Here is a 19,008-nt window from a genome sequence, read left to right as displayed (position 1 = left end):
TTATGGCTGTGCTGGGTCTTCATTGGTGCACGAGGGCTTTCTGTAGCTGTGGAGAGTGGGGCTGCTCTTGCGGGCCCTGGAGCTTGCAGATTTCAGTAGTTGTGGCACACAGGCTTAGTTGCTCCACAGCGTGTAGAATCTTCCTGGTCCAGGGATCGAACCCATGTCCTCTGCATTGGCGTTCTTATCCACTGCACCACCTGGGAAGTCCTGATATGTTGTTTTTTTTAAAGACAGTTACCGATCATATGAGCACTCGAGTGTATGTGTGTATATTTACGTGACACCTGTGCATGCGTGCACTAGGATGCAGGGGTGTGTCTTTTCGTGTGATTTACTGAGCACCTGCTAATGCTCGTGCTTTGCTGGAGCCTGGAATAACGTTGTTCTGGGGAGAATAAGCAGACATGGCCCTGCCTCCTAGGGACCTAGTTTGCAAGCGTGCGATTCCATGCACGTGTGAAAGTGTGTGTGCAGCTATGTATGTTTGTAGGTGTGACCTGCATCTGCGTACCTTCTGTGTCTCCTGACCGCTGTGATGTCTGCCTCCTGGGTCTGCTAGCCCCTCTAGGTGAGCAGTGCCTAGCCCGACATCAGAACAGATGAATCCTGAAGACAGGCTGCTGGGCTTCAAATCCCAGCTCTGTATGACCTATGACAAGTCACAACCTTTCCAGTGCCTCAGTTTTCCCATTGTTAAAGTGGAACTAGTTTTCATCTTCAAGGGCATTTGCTAGTTTCTGTGAGGAGAGGTGCATTTAATGCCAGATGTTATCCTACATGTGCCTGAGGACAGCCAAGAAGTACATGCTAGAGTTATTCCCACTGTGCCGGTGGGGAGACCAACAGGTCTTGAGAGACGCAATGATTTATCCAGGATCTAGACCAGGGCTCTGCACAGGAGACCAGACCGGGGCTGATCCATGGAGCCCCCTGCTCCGTCGGCCTGCTGGAGGAGAGCGGGTGCCCTACACGACCAACAGAGCCTAGGACAAGTTCAGGGGGGGCAAAGGTATCAACCGTGGATAGGAATGGGGTCTACATGGTGTGTCAAAAAATAATGAAAATCATCAGGGTACCATCTCAGAAGGCAGTTGGGAGGCGAGCACTGCTAAGTACTCAATCACAGGTAGATCTCCCTCCAGAATACCCTTAGCCCCCAGGAGAGTCCAGCCCTGGCTCCCTGCCTGCCCCTTGGTGAGAAAGGGAGGCCTAGCGCTATGCTGGGCAGCTGTATTGTGCCGTGTGAATGCGGTTTTGGAACAGTACCGAGGCACGTGGGGCGATGACGAGAAATCCCAAGCCCACACCTGCCTGTGTCCCAGGCCTCCCAGGGCACCCAGCGGGGCCTGCCCTGAGCTGTCACCCCTTGAGCTGCCACAGCCCCCATCTCCCCTGACTGGTCCCTGAAGCTGCCTGTCAGATAGATGCGGCTGATCTCCTCCTGCAGACGTTTGCAGTGGCCACTAGACGATCCTTTGGGTAAGGCTCGACTCTAGTCAGTGCCTGTGTGACTTTAACCATCGTGGCACGTTCAAATCAAGTGATTCTCCTCAAAATGTGTCCATCACGGGCTGTAGGGCCCTGAGATGGAGCTGTGACTAATGTCAATCTTCCCGACGTGCTGAATGGGCTGACACTAATCGGGGCTAAGTTTGGACTGCCAGGTTTGGTTAGTCCAGAGCACTTCACATGTATTAGCTCCTGGATTCCTCACCGAAACTGTAGCAGTACTATTCTCATATTCGTTTTATAACAAAGAAGCACAGAGCAGTTAAGGTCATATAGTCAAAGGTGTCAGATAAAACCAAATTGAAGGAAACTCCATAATAACTGGCCTGTACTCTTCAAAGATGCTAGTGTCTTGAAACACAAAGAAGAGCTTAGGAATTCTTCCAGATTCAAGTAGACTGAACTTGACGACTGAATGAAATGCAGGATCCAGACTTTTATTTTGCCGGAAAAGGTATTATTGGGGGAACTGATGAAATCTGAATGGATGGGTAATGGTATTAGATCAGTGGTAATTTTCTGGTTTTGATCACTGTACTGGAGTCATGTGAAAGACTGTCCTTTCTATTAGGAAATCACACCAAAGTTTTAAGGGGTGCGGGGGCTTCGTTACTGAAACCAACTCTCAACTGAGTCAGGAAAAGAATTATAGGAAAGGATGTAGCTGCATAGATAAACAGGGAAGGATAAAGTAAATATGGTTTAAAAAGCTCATATTTAGAGGTTTGGGGTAAAGAGTATACATGAATTCTTTCTGCTCTTGCAAAATCTGAAAGTTTGAAGTGTTGACAAGATAAAAAGTTAAAGAGCAAGAAAACAAGTGTCAGAACAGGGTGTATGGTAACAATAGACAGACACCTGTTTGTCAGTCCCAGCCAGTGGCCAGACTCTGGGCTGTGGCTTCCTATGCAGAACCTGTGGTCCTGTCGTCACCACAGCCTGGTGGAAGGAAACTGGTATGGCCCCATTTCACAGATGAGAGTTGGAAAGATAAAGGGATATGCACCAGGCCCTCCAGTGACTTGGAACAGTTCCCAGACTGGAAAGTAGACTTTCTGAGTTCAGGGTCTAGGCTCTTAGCCTCAGCTCCACTGTTGACTCTGACCTCTGGGAAAGAGTGGGGTGGGCAGGACCAGGCATTTTTCTTCCTGGAGCAATGGTGAAAGGAAGGCTCTGGGGCAGAAGCAGATGAGATCCATTTGCAGGATGGAAAGGGAATATTATTCCTAGATTCTGCAGGGAGCAGAGCCAGCAGGACCAGACAGTGGAAGGGGCCTCAAATACCAGGTGGAGTTCTGGGTGGTGGCCACAGTGGCTTCCAGCAGGGGAGCCACAGGGCATAACCTGGAGTGACCCGGGGCTGGATGGGGTTGGCATTCTGGGGAGGAGGACCGGCCCTTGAGATCACTAGGAGCAGAGGGAGTGCTCCACAGCTGGGCTCAGCCTGCTCTCCAAACTAGAGACATGGGTGGGCCCAGGAGTCAGTGGCCTGGGCACTTTGGAAAAGTCCGATCTGAGGGGCAGGCTGGCCGGGGGTTGGTGGCAGTACTTGCTGAAGACTTGGGTGTGGCCTGGCAGACCACTCCACGGGGTGTGGGAAGAGCTGAATGACCTCTGGCAGTCCCTCCTGGTCACCCGGACTGTCTGGCTTTTCCCCAGATTAAAGAGCTGAGGGTTAGTGTCTGGCAGCCGGATGAGTCAGACTGGGAGCCTGCCTTCTTCCTGCATCGGCCCGCCTAGGGTAGGGGTAGGGTAAGGGTTGGGCTCATCTCCCCTCAAATATCCCCCTGCACACCCCAAGATTTGGGGGAACACTCGAGCTGAGTGAATTAGTTTATTTTGCTGGGTCCCGTGTGTATGTGTGTGTGTGTCTGAGCGTGAGTCTGCACGCGCGTGCAGGGGCAAACACCATCCATTGTAAAATATCAGTGTTTTCATGGGTGAGTAGTAATTACTGGGTAATGCTTTAAAACCTTTCCTGAAGGAGCGCAAAGCTGTTTTTTTCTAAAGTCAGGAGTACATTAAAAGGATTACCATGTAGATTTGATTTTTAGATAACACTAAAATGGATCCCAAATGGACTTCAGCAAAAGGATGCTATCTCCTTAATGGAAAGTGCATGGCCCGAGGCTCAGCTCCCAGAGCCGGGCAGGGGAGGGAGGGAGGGAAGAGGTGTCTGCAGGGCCGACTGGCAGGCTGGATGGGGGCTGGGGAGGCAGGACAGGGAGGAAGAACCCGGACCCTCTGGGGAGCATCTTACTCCAACTGGGGAAACAGGGACCATAGATGTCCTCCTTAAAGCCCTTTTACCTTGCCAGGGGTGTTTTCAAGTCCTGGACCAGCCCAGGGAGAGCAAATAGCATGAGTGTTCCCTAAAGAAGGGAGGGGTGAGTCAGACTTTTTCCAGGACCTCAGACTTTCTAGGCAGAGAAAGCACAAGGTCCCTGGATGCTCTGGAACCTCCTTGGCCAGGCTGACCCTGGTGTTCGTGTCTCAGTGGACATCAGACACTTACAGGAGCCACGTGGCTTCTTAAGAGTTCTCCAGAGCCCAGAAAGCAGAGCGTCCAGTAAGCACCCAGCCTGGAGCTGGGTGTTCAGGCCTTACAGAGCACCTACCTTATGCCAGGCTGGGAACCTGGGGCAGCATGTGGGTTCACTCCCCATAACCTCTCTGAGTCATCCAGGTACCCTGTCCCAGTGGCGATGGAATTACCAGTACCATGTGGCCCATAGCCCTGCAGGCTTAGCCTCTCCAGGAGTCAAGCCAGATGGAATATGGAGCAGGACAGACACTCCTAGTGCTGGGATCCCCCTTCATTTGGGGGTATAACTTAGTGGACCCTGAGTACATCCCCTGAGTAAGGATGTTTCAGCCATCCCCAACCCCCCAGCAGCGAAAGCACAAGTTTAGAGTCCTGGGAGGGCCCAGCACGTCTGGGAAGGGAGCCAGGCCTGCTGCCAGCCCAGGGAAACAAGGGGAAAATCAGCCTTAGGGAGGCTGGATAGAGGCTTTGCCTGGGGTTTTCCAAGCTGGAATTTATATGCATAGCTATGCTGGCTGGCTATCCCTCCACAGGCCCCAGGGACAGTTTTGCCCCCGGGAGCCCCCAGACCTTCCCACACCCAGCTCTTTGAATCCTTCCTGCATTTGCTCCCTGTAGGCCAGGCCTTGGAAGGGCCCCCTGGGCCCCCCTCAGCTCGCGGGCATGTCTGCTCCCCAACCAGCCTCTCTGGGCTCCTCAGAGCTCTGTGACCAGGCTGGCCCCTGTCAGCGGAGACACAGGCAGGCCTGAGGACACAGCCAACCTGAGCCCCATCACTCTCTCAGACCAATTAACCTTTAGAGCTGCATTAAGGAAATTAGGCAGCGGACTTCCCAGCTAACAGATGGGCCCTGCCGGGACTGGAGGAGGGAGGAAGGAGCGAGCCCAGCACAGGAAGCCTGGCCTGCCTCCACGCTGCCCTCACCTGTCTTGCTGATCCTGGGTTCTCCAGGGCCGCCCCCTCTCCCAGAGGAGGCAGCGAGGTCCAGAAGTGCACAGGAGGGACGCAGGACCCCAGAGGCCAACTTGATGCGGGGCTTACATGAGCTGTTTGGCCTGTCTGGGTCTCAGTTTCCCCACCTGTGGAATGAGAGCATTTGCCTGTAAGAACTCCCGGGGCCCCTCTGACCGGACACCTGTGGACTCAGACTGAGGTCCTTTGGAAGCTACTTCTCTCCTGAAGCCTGAGGAAGGGTCACCCCTGGAGGAAGGAAGGGAATGGAAGCAGCTCGGGTTGGAGTGGGGGTGGGGGGAGCAGTGATGGGGAGGGCCGAGAGGAGGGGTGCCCTGGGACTGGAACTGAACCCAGAGCCTGGAGAGTACGCAGGTCCTTTGGAGAAGATGGGCCCAGGAAGAGGGAGCCTTCAGGGGCTTGTTGAAAAACTGAGGGGACAGGAAAGAGCGGGCTTTATCTTCCAGAGGTGACCCCTCAGCCCAGCAGTGCCCTGGTCAGGGAAGGAACACCCACTACCCCCACCACCCCTGTGAGGGGCTCTTAGACAAGTGTCACAGGCAACCCCGCTGTCCAGCCTGTCTCTGAGACCCCCCCCCCCCCCCCACACTTCGTCCAAGCCTGGAATTCTCCACACCGGAGCCTCAGGGCTCCGCATGGATGTCCAGGTCCCCTGGGGACATCTGCCCCCTCCTCCTTCTCAACCACCCCTCCCTGTGGCCTCAGGGCTGGGGCCCTGGGAGTCGTGCCTTTGTGCACAAGCAAGCCCACGCCTGCATGTGGTACCAGTGTATAGTGGTTGCGTGTGAATGCTCTTGCTTGCTGCTGGGTGGTCTGCCCCTCCCTCCAGGCAAGGCCATGCTGAGATTCCTGTCCTCTGTACTCACCATTTTCTTGTATGCTGGGAATCATATGGACCCTGGGAGCCGGCCAGAGTCTCCAAGTTTCTTACTTTGGTAGGATGAGCAAGGATGCAGAGGCACTGAAACTCCCCTTCCTCAGGCTAGGGCAGGTAGGAAGTTTGAATCTAACTAGAAACATTCCTGGGGGCTTTGCAGGTGGCCCAGCAGGAATCAGCCTGCCAGTTCAGGAGATGCAAGAGACACAGGTTTGATCCCTGGGTCAGGAAGTTCCACTGGAACAGGAAATGGCAACCCACTCCAGTATACTTGCCTGGAGAATCCCATGGACAGAGGAGCCTGGCAGGCTACAGTCCACAGGGTCACAGAGTTGGACAAGACTTAGCCCCTGAGCAGAAACACAGGCAGAAACATTCCTAGGGGGGCCACCAACGAGGTCAGGGCCCGCTGTCTCCCCAACACCAGCCAGGAGCTCCAGAGCTCCTGTGCCCCAGGAGTATCACAGGAGCACCCCACTTTCTTCTCGACACCCCCACAACCACGAGACTTTAGCCTGATGTGTCTGGTTAAAATAAAAAACAAACTGCAATGTGAGGATGACCTGAGGTGCAAACAGATCTAGGAGTCCTAGTGGACCCCAAGCCCATGATGAGCTTCTCAGGGCTGCTGGAAGAGCTGAGGGGCTGCCTGAGGAGGCCTCAGATATACGGTGGGTCACACAGCACAGGGGACATTGGCTGGATGGAGAGGGGTGACTCAGGGGGGCTGGGCCCTGGAGCTGGTTGTGTGCCTGCAGCCGAGCGGACCTGGGGCTCCTGCAGCTTCTGGAGGGACCTTCATGGGCCAGGGGAGGAGGCCGGGCCTTGCAGCCCCACAGCGTGGGACCCCAGGCCAGGAGAGGTGGTTGCCAAGGAGACAGGGAGGGGTCCTGGGAGGGGGCAGCAGAAAGAAGCAGAGGGAAGTGTCCTGAGCCCCAGCGCCCACCGTGTCCATCTGTCTGTCCGTCCGCAGGTGTGCCGATGCTCTCCGTCCAGCCCAAAGGGAAGCAGAAGGGCTGCGCGGGCTGCAACCGCAAGATCAAGGACCGCTACCTGCTGAAGGCGCTGGACCAATACTGGCACGAGGATTGCCTCAAGTGCGCCTGCTGTGACTGCCGTCTGGGCGAGGTGGGCTCCACGCTCTACACCAAGGCCAACCTCATCCTGTGCCGGCGCGACTACCTGAGGTGGGTGGCCTCCCCCCGCCCCCCACCCTGGCCTGCACCCCGGCCCTGCCACCCCGAGAGCCCCCTTCTCCATGGCTGGCACTGCTCTACCCTGCCTCAGCCCCCACACCCGGTGTACACACATGCCCGCCCCTGACCCTCGGTGCCCAGCAATTGTCTAGGGCGGGCATGTCTCTAACCATCGGGCATCCAAGAGAAGCCTCCCAAGGGCACCAATGTGGTTCTGCCTCTGCCTTTGCCAGGCACTTCTGACCCACCCTGTCCCTGGAATCTAGGAAGGGACGCGGTGGAGGAGCTTCCAGGAGCAAGTAGGGGAGTGAGTTCCATCTTCCCTGAGCCCCCCTGGCCTGCTGGTTTCCTCCTCAATCTCCCCAGGGCCCAGCTCCCCATCCTCCAGGTGGGCCCTGGGATTAGACACCCCCATGCCTGCAGAGTCTGGTAGGTAGCCAGACCCTAGAAGAGCCACTGATGCTAGATTTAAACTAGTTCTGAGCCTCTTTTCCCCAGCCTCAGTTCACTCCTCTGTAGATAGTGAAAATACCAACACCTCCCCACCTTGCATTCCTCAGAGTTCCAACCCACCCCTCCCCTACAACCTAGATCCTATTCCCTGGGGCCGCCTCCCCCAGTTAACCCCCCTTTAAGGCCATCTATGACATCAGCAAGGCTGGAAGGGGGCCACAAGGCAGGGGCCTTGGCTGAGACCCAGCGTCTGCATTTGGCTCCCGTGCAGGGTGCTGGGTGGTGGCCGGGCCTTGCGGGGAAGGAAGGCCCATCGCATTAATTAGTAGGTCATGGCCAGGGTTTCTTGGGGCTCCCTCTGCTCAGGACTGGGCTTGTTGCAGGGGAGGGTGCGATTATCAGCAGAGGCTCCCCTCCTTACCCAAAGAGCCTAAGATTTACCTGTCTACACCTTCTGCCTTTGCAGGAGGTTTTGTTTTGTTTTTGTTTTTGTTTTTAAGTGGTGCTGTAAACCAAGATGTGTGACTCAGACTGGGACTGGAGGAGAGATACTGAGGCCAAGAGGAGGGGTTAGGCACTGGGGACTCACCCCTCGGCAACCTGGAAGCGGCCTCCGAGTCTTGAGGTTTAGGACATCACCTGGGGGCTAACCCAGCCAGGCTGAGGGGAGATGGCAGACCAGCCATCTGGGGTGGCCACAGTGCAGGAGGGGCTCACCTACAGGGTCAATGCATCCACAAGCACCCTCGGCCCCGCCAGCTATTGGAGCCTGAGGATATTTTCCTGGGCTCTGGCAGAGGCCCAGGAATGACTCTGAGGCCACCTGGGCCAGTAGGCCAGGGGGCCTGTGGGCCTTCCTTGAGTTGCTCAGCCCCAGAGAATGGCTGTCCAGAACCTGCCGCTCTGCAGTGACTTCCCATTGGACTGGTGGCCAGAAAGGCCCCTCTTGGCAAGCAGATGTTGTGGCCCAGCCTTTGTCTGCCTTAATCTGAGCCACCAGGCAGCTCAGGCTGATGAATAATGGAGCTACGCTCATCTGCAGGCGCCTGAGCTTGAGCTGGACAAATCAGGGATTAGAGGGCCTCCTGCCTGCCTCTCGGTCTCTGCCTCACTTGGGGCTTGCTCTGCCAGTGTGCAGAAGGGAAGCGAGGAGGAGCCTGACTGGCGCATACCCCTGGAATGTCCAGTCAAGGGCAGGCCTGCATGGGGAGGGAGTGAGTTCCCTGTCCTTAGAGCTTTGCAATCAGCAGCCAAGAGGAGGGGTGCCTGCCCCAAAGAGGCTTTGTGCCAGATGTCCTTGAAACTTCCTTTTGGCATCAGTCCTGTTTTTAGAGCCATCTTTAAACAGGATCACCTAGTCCAGCATCCCCATTTAAAGAAGGGTAAACTGAGGCTCAAGGGAGTTAGGCAAGTCACACCATGAATCAGTAGCGGAAAAAGACCACCCCATAGCATTTTTGTCAGGATTGAATGACTTGGTCTTTGGAGAGCCCCTAGAACAGTGCCTGGCATATAGCAAATGCTATGCAGGCATTCACTAAAGGAGCTGTGGCTGAGAGGTTACAGGTTTCACAACAAGCCTGTGAAGGGTATGTTTCAGTCCCCATTTTACAGTTGAAATAAATGAGACTCAGAGAAACTCAGTGACTTGCCTAAGGACACACAGCCCGTGACTGTCAGACTATGTCTAAGTTCAGGCTTGTGTGAACCTGCAGTCCTTGCCCAGGGCCCAACCTGCTGTTCTGGTAGCCCCAGGTGCTTGAGGGACCCCAGTGGGAGCCCTCATTGTCAGTGAAGCCAGGGGACAGGCAGTATCAACCAACTCCCGAGTTCCCAGTCTCCTTCCTGAGTGGCTGTGTCAATTTCTCTGAAGCCTGCTCTCTTAGCAGAAACTAGATACTGTCATCTGTGCTCCTTCCCTCTGGCCCGGGCCCACCTGCTGAACTATAGGGGTAGGGGGCAGGTGGTCCCCCAAGTCGAGGCAACTCCCCTGCCCCCCACCCCCGCAGGCCCCTGAGCCCTCTGCACCCTTCCCTCTGCAGGCTCTTCGGCACCACAGGAAACTGCGCTGCCTGCAGTAAGCTGATTCCAGCCTTCGAGATGGTGATGCGGGCCCGGGACAACGTATATCACCTTGACTGCTTCGCCTGCCAGCTCTGCAACCAGAGGTGAGTGCTGGTCTGCCCCAGACCCAACCCACTCAGCAGCCCCTATCAGACACCTGCTGCCACAGACCAGGAGTGCCGCGGAGGCATGCATGCAGACGTGGGTTCTGAGTGCATGTTGTAAGCATGTACGTGCATGTGTGTGTTTTATATATGCCTGAGCCCTCTAGCCAGATGTGTGTGCTCTGATACCGTGTGCGCTCATTTGTGGAGTTCAGGTCTATGCAAACGTGATGGACAGGGCCATGCATGAGCTGTGTGTACATTGTATGTTGTGTCCATGCATGTATTTTTAAATGTCCATGTACAAGGCAGGTCTGTGTGTGCTGTGTGATGGGTGAGTATGCCTGTGCATGTGTGTGCACAACAGCCCTGTGTGTGTGCTACATGGAGATACCCGCATGGACGATCTAATGAGAAGGGGTTCCCAGACCTGATGGGTGAAATCCCCCTGGGGAACTGTCACTCATTCCTGCGATTCTGGTTCCAGCCCAGCCTTCTTTCTGGTCTCTTGGCCCCTCCTCTGTGCCCCGCCGCCCTGTGGGAGACCGTGGGGACCTAAGGAACCAGAGCACTTCAGCCCTGACTAGGGGCCAAGCCCCAGAAGGCAGGCCCTTTGCTCAGGAGCCCCCAGGTCAGGAAAGAGCTCATACAAGTCTTCCCAGAGGTTGAGGTCCAGGGGGACCCGCAGGGAACACTGGTTTGTCTGGGGCTGTGCCCAGACCCACTGCCAGGAGGGCGCGGTGAAGTTGCAGCGCCACCTGGTGGTTGAAGCAGGATTGGCTGGGACCGGGCCTGTGACCCTGGGGTCCCACTCAAGGCCTCCGACGTCCTGGGGACACCTTTGGGGGAAGGGCTGAATCCTCCAGGGCCTTCTCTGGGTTAGAGGGAAGATGGTGGGACAGGGTCACGTCTTCCCGGAAGGATGTTCCAGGAAACCCACAGATTCTGTTTAGATGAAGAGTGCCCTTCACTGAGCCATCTCCTTAAGGTGGGGTGGGGAACAGAGGGTTGGAAAAGTCAGCCATTTTATCCCTCCTTCCTTCTCCATCTCTGCCTCTCTCCTTCCCCCTCCTCTCTTGGTCTTTTCATATCTCTTTGTCCATCTCTCTTTCTCCCTCTCCTGGGCATCATTTCTACACCTTCCCACCAACCCCACCCCTGCCCGCACCCCCCGAGAGACCTGGCAGAGGAAGCCTGTGGCCTGGGCTGAGCCGGCGTGACTGGCCAGATTTGCTTGGGACTTTCCGGGATCCTCTCTGGAAAGCTCAAGGCACAGACTCCCAGGACCTCACTGCCCACATGTCCTCCTCCTGGGCCGGTGGGGTCCTGCCTGGAGCCTCCACCATCCACTGGGACCCCACCATGGCCTCATTCTCCTGCTTGGATTTTCCAGATTTTGCGTGGGAGACAAATTCTTCCTGAAGAACAACATGATCTTGTGTCAGATGGACTATGAGGAGGGGCAGCTCAATGGCACCTTTGACGCCCACGTTCAGTAACGCCCGGCACCTGGCCTCCAGGCCCGTCTGTCTGTCCATCCACCCGCCTGCCCACCCGCCTGGCCGGCCGGCCGCTCTCCTGCCGATCAGAGCTCCTCCGTCCTCGATGGGAAGGACGACCCTCCTTCCGCCGCTGCCCGTCTGTGTGTGACCCCTCCTGGGGCCAGGCTGGGCCTGTACAGTCTGTCTTCTGTATATAAATGGGAACATTTATTTTATGAGAAATGTAATGCGATTTTATTACTGGCGTGGATTAAACTTATGAATGTTTCCGGGGAGGTTACTCTGCATTGATCACATGACTGACACAGACCTGGGGGACCCTCCCCTCGGCTTGGGAGTAAAACAAGGCCCTCCCTCAGTTCTTGGCAGGGAGGAGGGCCCTAGAGCAGGACGTGGGCCTCTAGTGTGTGCGGTTGTTGGGCAAGGGAGTTCCAGGTGGGGCTTACAGAGAAAAGCTGGAGGGGAACGGACAACCCCCAGTACCCCCCAACCAGAAGTGGGAGTATGCTGTCCACCCCCATCCTCTGGCAACCATAGACCCTGGCCCCCAAATGAAAACTTCCCTTTCCTGGGATCCTGTGTTACATTCCCCACAGAATGCTCAGTCAGGGACCCAGCTCTGATCTCCCTCCATAGTAAGACCCCAAATCCCCAGCTCCCTGCCATGGGAGCACAATCCTGAAACCTCTCTTCACCTTCAGGGGGACAGACAACATTTGCTGTCTCTTCCTTACAGCCTGGGTCTTAGCATTCTGCTCCTCTGGGTGAGAGCGAAAATCCTGTTTCTCTGTAACTCAGCCCACGCAGGCTGGAGGTTTTCATTCATTCAGTCGGCAAACCTTAATCCGCTCTGTCTCAGCCCTGTGCTGCAAGTACCAGACGAGGATGAATCACGGATCGGACACAGTCCGTGCCCTTGAGGACGAGGGGGAAAGCCAAGAAAACAAACAGATCACATCAAGGTGAGGACGAACGCCACGGGGAGACCCGAGACAGGCCGATTCCCTCCAGCAGACACAGGACTATTTGCGATGACTCCAGAGAGTCAGACAGACAAGTCAACACCACACAGACAGATACGTGTGCTGACAAGAAGAAGAGAGGGACACACACGTAGGTGGGTGTGTCGGCAGAGACAGGTAGGGACAGCCAGGAAGCCGGCAGGTACTCAGACCGGAAGACAGCCAGCCAACCAGTGACTGAGTGAGGCCGTGGCTGTAGCCACAGTGCCGAGCACACGGTCTGGAACTGAAGAGGTGTCACTGAGCAGTATAAGAGAGAGGCTCCTTGGATCCAAAGCCGGAACAGAGAAGGCTGAATGGACAGGCTCCTCCAACCATCAGGCCACTCACTCCCCCTTCCCCAGGGACTGTTTTTATCCTGGCCACAGACCAGAGCCCAGATGAAGTCAGCCCACAGCTTCAAGCTGTGCCTACTCCTGGACAAGGGACTTGTTGCCTGGATGGAGTGGGGTCTGCACTGTGACCTCACGTCACCTGCCCCAAGGCCTGCTTCTCCCCTGGAGTGACGTGGGAGGACGCCTGGGCTCTTGGGCGCACTTGGAGGAGGTTGTCTCTAAGATATGATTTTATGGCCAGTGACCCAGTCCACAAGAAGGGATCTCTATGGCCAAGGATCTTGGGTTAAGAGTTCTCCACTTTAGGTCTCCCATCTTCTGTGAAGGAGCTGCACCCTTGTATATGAGAGAGAAGAGAGGCTGCAGCGGGTATTTTTGAGTGAGTCTGTTGAGACCAGGGGCTGTCATCTATATGTGACCATGTGAAACTGAATGGATCTGAGCGCATGAACTGGAGGCTGAAGTCCGTAGTGAGGGATTTTTCTTGCTCAACATGAACGAGTAAATTATTTCTCTGGACTGTAGCACAGTCCCCAATGCCAGACCCTCTCTGGGCCCTGAGGTCTAAGGATGGCTGTGCCCACCCCCAAGAACCCAACTCCTAACTTTGGAGTTTGCCACAGATAAAGTTGTAATGCAAGTTAATTGCATGGTTATCGAGAGATAACGGAGCCACTCGAATGTAGTTTCTGGGCAATTACAGTTGTTTCCAACAGAGTTACCATATTGCAGCCATGAAATAATGTGTCATTTTGCAGTAATTATGTAATTAACTTGTCTCACACTCTAGGTTGCACAACAATTAATTCATTCACAATGAGATTGACTCAAAAGTCAGGCAGCTAGGCTTTGAAAGCCCCCAAGAGCAGAGCCAGCCTTCTAAGATGACCCCAGCCCCACTCTGCCTGACGCAGACCTTGCCGGGTGCTTTCTCAGCCTAACATGGTGTGGAAAGTTCCAAGTCCAGCATCATGGCTCCACTTACTTCTGTCTCACTGTCCTCCTCCAGGAAATGGGAATGATCTGTTTCCTGGGACAGCCACAAGGCAGAGATCTACACTGTGAAGTGCTGTTTACATGAGCTGGGGTCACCATCCTGAACATCATGAAGTCCTGAGTAGGAGACCCTTTGCCCAGGAAGACCCCATAGCAGTTCACAGCTGCCCCCACGAAGAGGCCATACAAGGCCTTGCCTCCGCAGGTGTAGAACCAATAGGTGGGGAGGAGAGCAAATCAGAGAGGGGTCCAATCTCTCTGCAGCAGGGCAACCAAGCTAGAGCTGGAATGGCTACTGAGAGCCAGGCATTATGTGCCTGGAAAGGATTTGCAACCCCCCAAGGGAGATGTAGGAAGACCCTGATTTTCTCCACTTCCCCAGTCACTGTGTAGGAGAAACTTGGTTAAGTATAGCGCATGAATGGTCCTGACCTGATTCTCCTTGAGGCTGCCTCCCACCACAGAAGAATGGATTAGAGAAGCCAGGTTGTACTGAACGTGAACCAATAGAGACTCAAGCCTCAGCCTGGGGCTTGTGGGTGGTGGGGATATGGAAGGCCTTGCACTGTAGTGGTGCTTAAATCCCCTCTATCCCCAACCAGCCCATGGGACCCCATTTCCCCTGCTGCTTTCCTTAATGGCTTGGCGTCAAAAATACTCTAACAAGAGGCCTGGGGCCCGTGGAACATGGCATGTGCGTATGCCCCCGCTGCTTGGTCTAAAACTGGACCACAGAGTCTGTGTTTGGAAAGAAGTTTGATTCTAGCCTTGAGACTACTATAGGGCCCATCCTGAAATCTCACATGGCCCAGAAACCGTGCCCCATACCATGAGACACATAGGAGCCACAGGTGGAATCCTCATGAAATCTCTGCCTGGGAAATCTCATTTCTACATGGAGACAGCTGCTCTTTCCCTTAAAGCTGTCAGAGATAGTGAAGGGCAGGGTGAATCCGGCACTGAGTGATCCCCAGCATCACCCACCTGGGGATGCCGCCACCAGGTGAGTGTAGGTTCAAGAAAGATGTTTTGTAGCTGAGATTGTGTGTCACTCTTGGTGAAAACTCCAGTGAGAAAATTCTGTCCGTCTGCAAATCATTATTTCACTATATGTTGTTGGTGGTTGCTTAGTCACTCAGTCGTGTCCGACTCTTTGCGACCCCATGGACTGCAGCACTCCAGTCTTCCCTGTCCTTCACTATCTCCCGGAATTTGCTCAGACTCAAGCCATATCATCCTCTGTTGCCCCCTTCTTCTCCTGCCCTCAGTCTTTCCCAGCATTAGGATCTTTTCCAGTGAGTTGGCGCTTCGCATCAGGTGGCCAAATCATGCTATATATTACCTCCCGTACTATAATTGCCTAATAATGACTAGAGAAGAGCTGACATGAAGGTGAGTTGGTGCAGAAAAATACTTGATCCAGACTGGTTTATCATGAGAAAATGATCAAATGAACCGAACACACACCCACACACAGAACTAAAATCCAGCAAAAAGTGCTGGTTTATCAGTACCTAGTGAGCAAACCTCATCTCTGTTCCTGGCCCCTGGGGCAGACTCTCAGGCTAGTTTATCCCAGCAAGACTGGGAACCTCCTACTCCCAGATGCAAGGTTTGAGGGGTGTCCAGATTCCTTCCGACTCTTGGTACCTCCAGAGTAGATTGTTCTTAAGCTCCCTCCTGTTGGGGCCATTTTTTGTCCCCCACCAACAGCCCCTCCAGCCAGTGGGTCTGCCCCCAGTCTACCAACACCTCTCTGTTCCTGCTGCCATGTTGAGCCCCTGAGGACCCAGTGGCCTCCAACACTCACCAACTGTCCCCTTGGGACTGGATCCAGTGTGCACATGATAAGTTTCACAGCAAACTTCTTTCCACCCTGTGCTTTCTCCCTTTCACTGCCTACACCCTTCTTGTGGGATCAGGGTGCCTCCAGTGGTGTGGCTCTGCGTTAGACCCTCACGACCCTCTCTAGGGTCTCAGGGCTGCACCTAAGGAAAGGGAACGCCACTGCTGCTCCGGCATCCATCAGGGGTGTGGGGCAGAGGTGAGAGGCGCTTCACTCTGAAACTGCTGTAGCAGGAAGAAGGAGAGGCTGGACCAGGCCTCAGGTAGGAGGGAACCCTGTAGCTCAGAGAGAGAAGTTAGGTTTAAGAACCTATTTTCAGTGTTGCGGGGAGGGGAAACTTGGATGCAAATATTTTGGACTCTACAAGATGTTTTTTATTCTGGGGCCACATCCTTCTCCTTTCTGAGAACTGAAGGAAGCCCTCTGTGCTGCTGGGTTCTCCAAAACACGGGTCGCTCCTGCTCTTCAGATGCCCAGACTTCACAGCTACCCAGGGCTTCCAGTGGGTGCTGCCCAGGCCCCGATTCTCTGCACATGCTCAGAGCCCAGGACAAGCAGCCCAGTCCCAAGTCCATCCCACCGGCACTGGGCCTTACAGAGACTATGACTCTGGCAGAGAAAGGCTGAGTCCCTTGGGCTGCTTGTAGCACCCAGTTCGGCGGTCTGCATACCTACATTCTCCTGCCTTTTCTGCAAGCACAACCAGATCCCAGAGAGAAGCTAAGGCGGGGACTTCTCCCTCTACTTGACTTACAGACTCATACCTCCTGGATCTGCTTTGTGAGCGGAGTGGAGTTTCCCATAGTTCTGGCAAGTCCATGGTTGTCTCCCAGAGTCTGAGATGCTGAGGCAGTTTCCAGGCCACACCTCTTGTTCCACCTGGTCTCCCGCTGCACTTGGGAACATGGGGGCTTGCCCCGTAGAGGGGCGAAAGGCTTCCCTAGAGGACCAAGGCTCCCCTTCTTCCTCCTCCCTCCCCATCTGCCAACACAGATCAGGGATCACTTCCCCGAGACAGAGGGACAGGGAATAAGAGAGGGAGCAGGAAGGGGGGAAAGGGAGGAGGAAGGGGACGTGGGGGAAAGAAACAGATGAAAAGAGATGAGCCAGAGCAGGAGAGACAATGGGCAAGAGTCTGGGAAGAATCTGCTAACTGCTGGGAAGACTTGGGGTAGGGGCCACCATGGTGGCAGAGGGCAGTGTGGTATGGTGGTGGCATGTGGCCCAGGAGCCAGTTGTGTGGGTTCAGATGCTCCTCCTCTTGGCAGCTTACAGCCTTGGGTAACTTACTTGGCTTACAGATGAGGCATTCCTCATCTTTAGAAGGGGTGTGTCGATGGTACCTACTTCTCAGAGCTGCCTTGAGCATTAGCTGAGTCATCACATGGACAATGCTTAGAACTGCAGCAGGCTTATGGTAAATACCAGAACATGCAGTTCCACTGCTGGAACATTCACTGCATTCAGCCATGTCTAGGTCTGGTCCTGAGGCTTGGAGCCCTCTCATAGGAGGCTTGGGCTCCCCACGGCAGCTTCTAGCCACACCCCACAGGTTGTTCTCGGGCATTGGTGTGTGCTCCCTGGAAAGGGCACTGCACTCTGGGACCCAGTGGTCTTTCAAAAGCGAAAACATGCCAAACCCAGCTGAGCCATTCTTGAGCTCTATTGTTTAGTTGTGTCCAACTCTTTGGGGACCCCATGGACTGTAGCCTGCCAGGCTCCTCTGTCCACAGGATTTCCCAGATAAGAATACTGGAGTGGGTTGCCATTTCTTTCTCCAAGGGATCTTCCTAACTCAAGGATTGAACGCACATTTCCTGCGTTTCAGGTGGATTCTTTACCACTGAGCCAACAGGGAAGCCATAACTCTTTTAGGGAGGTGCTATTTTTGTTACACCCATTGCTTTGGGTGCCACTATTATCATCATCCCCATTTTACAGCTGAAGAAACAGGCTCAGAGAGCTGTTTTAGTAAGCAATAGAACCTAGATCTGAATTCAGACCTGGCCTAACCAGATTCCATGCAGGTAATTTCCATATGAGATGAATAGCTAGAGGAAGCCTCATGCAGTGAAAGGATCTGAGAGTACACAGTTGGTTTTACCTATGACAGAGCCCCTGGACTTCCACCTCCCCAGACTGCCCCTGTGTCTCACAACCCATCCTCCAAATGAGAACTTATTTCTTGGGTAAGGATGGCCCTTCTGTCCCTTACTGCACATCCTAACTGAGCCTGTCACTGGGCCTGGCCTGTGCTGGGTGCTGGGTTGGAACAGAGCAATTCCAGGTGATGGATTAGAGGCAGTGCAAGGTGGAGAAATGGTGAGACTCCAGCAGCTCATCCACTCCTGAGGTTGGAGGTTTCTTAGTCACCAATCCCAAGGCCGGAGGTTTCTCATTCACCCAATCCCTGGGTTGGAGGTTTCTCAGTGAGACAGTCCTCAATGCATCATCATTCATTCAATCAGGGAGCCAGCCCATCAGTCAGTTGACAGTCATGAATCAAGTGTCTGCCACATGCCAGGCATGGTTCTGGGTGCAAAGAATGGAAATGCCATTGGAGAAGGCCTATAGCGTCCTTCTCTCTGTGTCATTTACACCCTAGTGGGGGAGACAAATGATAAACAAATTGATCAATAACAAGCTAAATATAGTATCAAGTGGCTTGAGGGAGGCTTACTTCAGATAGAGTGGGAAAGAATAGCCTTTTCTTGCTCACTCTTATAGACCATCTTAATCAAAGAGCTCACTTTGGGGAAGTTGAGGCCCAGAAAGAAAGCAATGTCTGTAGGCACACTGTAACCAGACTGGTTTGGAAGCCTGACCTCCTGGGCCTCAGCCTGACCCAGGGCTCTGTCTCCTGCATCCTGAGACCTGTATTCCAGCCAAGGATTTTCCTTGGGACACAAGGCCTGGAGGACAGAGAGCATCTCTCAGCCCTGATGCCTGCTCGCTGCTCCTCTCCTTTTGTTTTCTAGGTTAATGAGAAATAGTATTCCTTAAAATACCAAGAAACTGGGCTTGGATTCTTGGCTGCCATCACCCTGCACTGTAATACCACTAACTTGGGATACACTGGCTGGATCCATGGCTTCTGGGGATTCTAGTCTGATTGTTCTAAACACTTGGAATTACTGCCCTCCACAGAGGATGCATCAGGAAAGTAGGTTTCTCTGCAGACTCTGCATGACCAGTTTTCCAGGGAAGAAGAGGTGCTTTAAAAGCAGAAATTGGTGGTGCCCAGAGGGCCACAGGACAATCCTTAACCTCTTCTCCAGACCCTCACCACCCTCAGCTCTGCTGGTCTGTTCTGAGGGCTCAGTCTTAGGGCTCCTACTGGACTGACGTGGCCCAGAGAGGGGCCAGTAGAGGTGGGTTTCTCTTGACTGTGTGTCACAGAGCTGAGGCTGGGGGCTCCTGCTGCTGCCAACCGTGCACCCCATCAGGCACCCCCTGAAGGAAGGGTGGTTTTGTCTGACCCCTGAGATGCCCCTCCTGCTCCATCCTGGCCTTTCTTCCAGGGCTATAGATTTCCAGAATCCCCCTGACAGTAGAGCCCCTTGCTTCTAGATGAGGGTCACCA

At 54.3% G+C, this 19,008-nt stretch overlaps 1 protein-coding gene across 2 annotated transcripts in view; it reads left to right on the top strand.

Moving 5' to 3' along the window:
• LMO1 (LIM domain only 1) overlaps positions 1 to 11,483 on the top strand; it is a 41,546-nt gene extending 30,063 nt beyond the window's left edge. For both annotated transcript variants that reach the window (XM_065944774.1, XM_065944773.1), the window contains 3 exons: positions 6,881 to 7,094; positions 9,599 to 9,724; positions 11,118 to 11,483. In XM_065944774.1, coding sequence (XP_065800846.1) covers positions 6,881 to 7,094; positions 9,599 to 9,724; positions 11,118 to 11,223 — 446 coding nt within the window. In that variant the 3' untranslated portion in view covers positions 11,224 to 11,483. The remainder of the gene's footprint in view (positions 1 to 6,880; positions 7,095 to 9,598; positions 9,725 to 11,117) is intronic.
• The last annotated feature ends 7,525 nt before the right edge of the window (positions 11,484 to 19,008 follow it).

The sequence above is a fragment of the Muntiacus reevesi genome, chromosome 9, assembly GCF_963930625.1.
Source record: "Muntiacus reevesi chromosome 9, mMunRee1.1, whole genome shotgun sequence".
In the NCBI taxonomy this organism is placed as follows: domain Eukaryota; kingdom Metazoa; phylum Chordata; class Mammalia; order Artiodactyla; family Cervidae; genus Muntiacus; species Muntiacus reevesi.
Note: the sequence above shows the minus strand (reverse complement) of the source record. Positions and strands in the feature narration are given on the sequence as shown.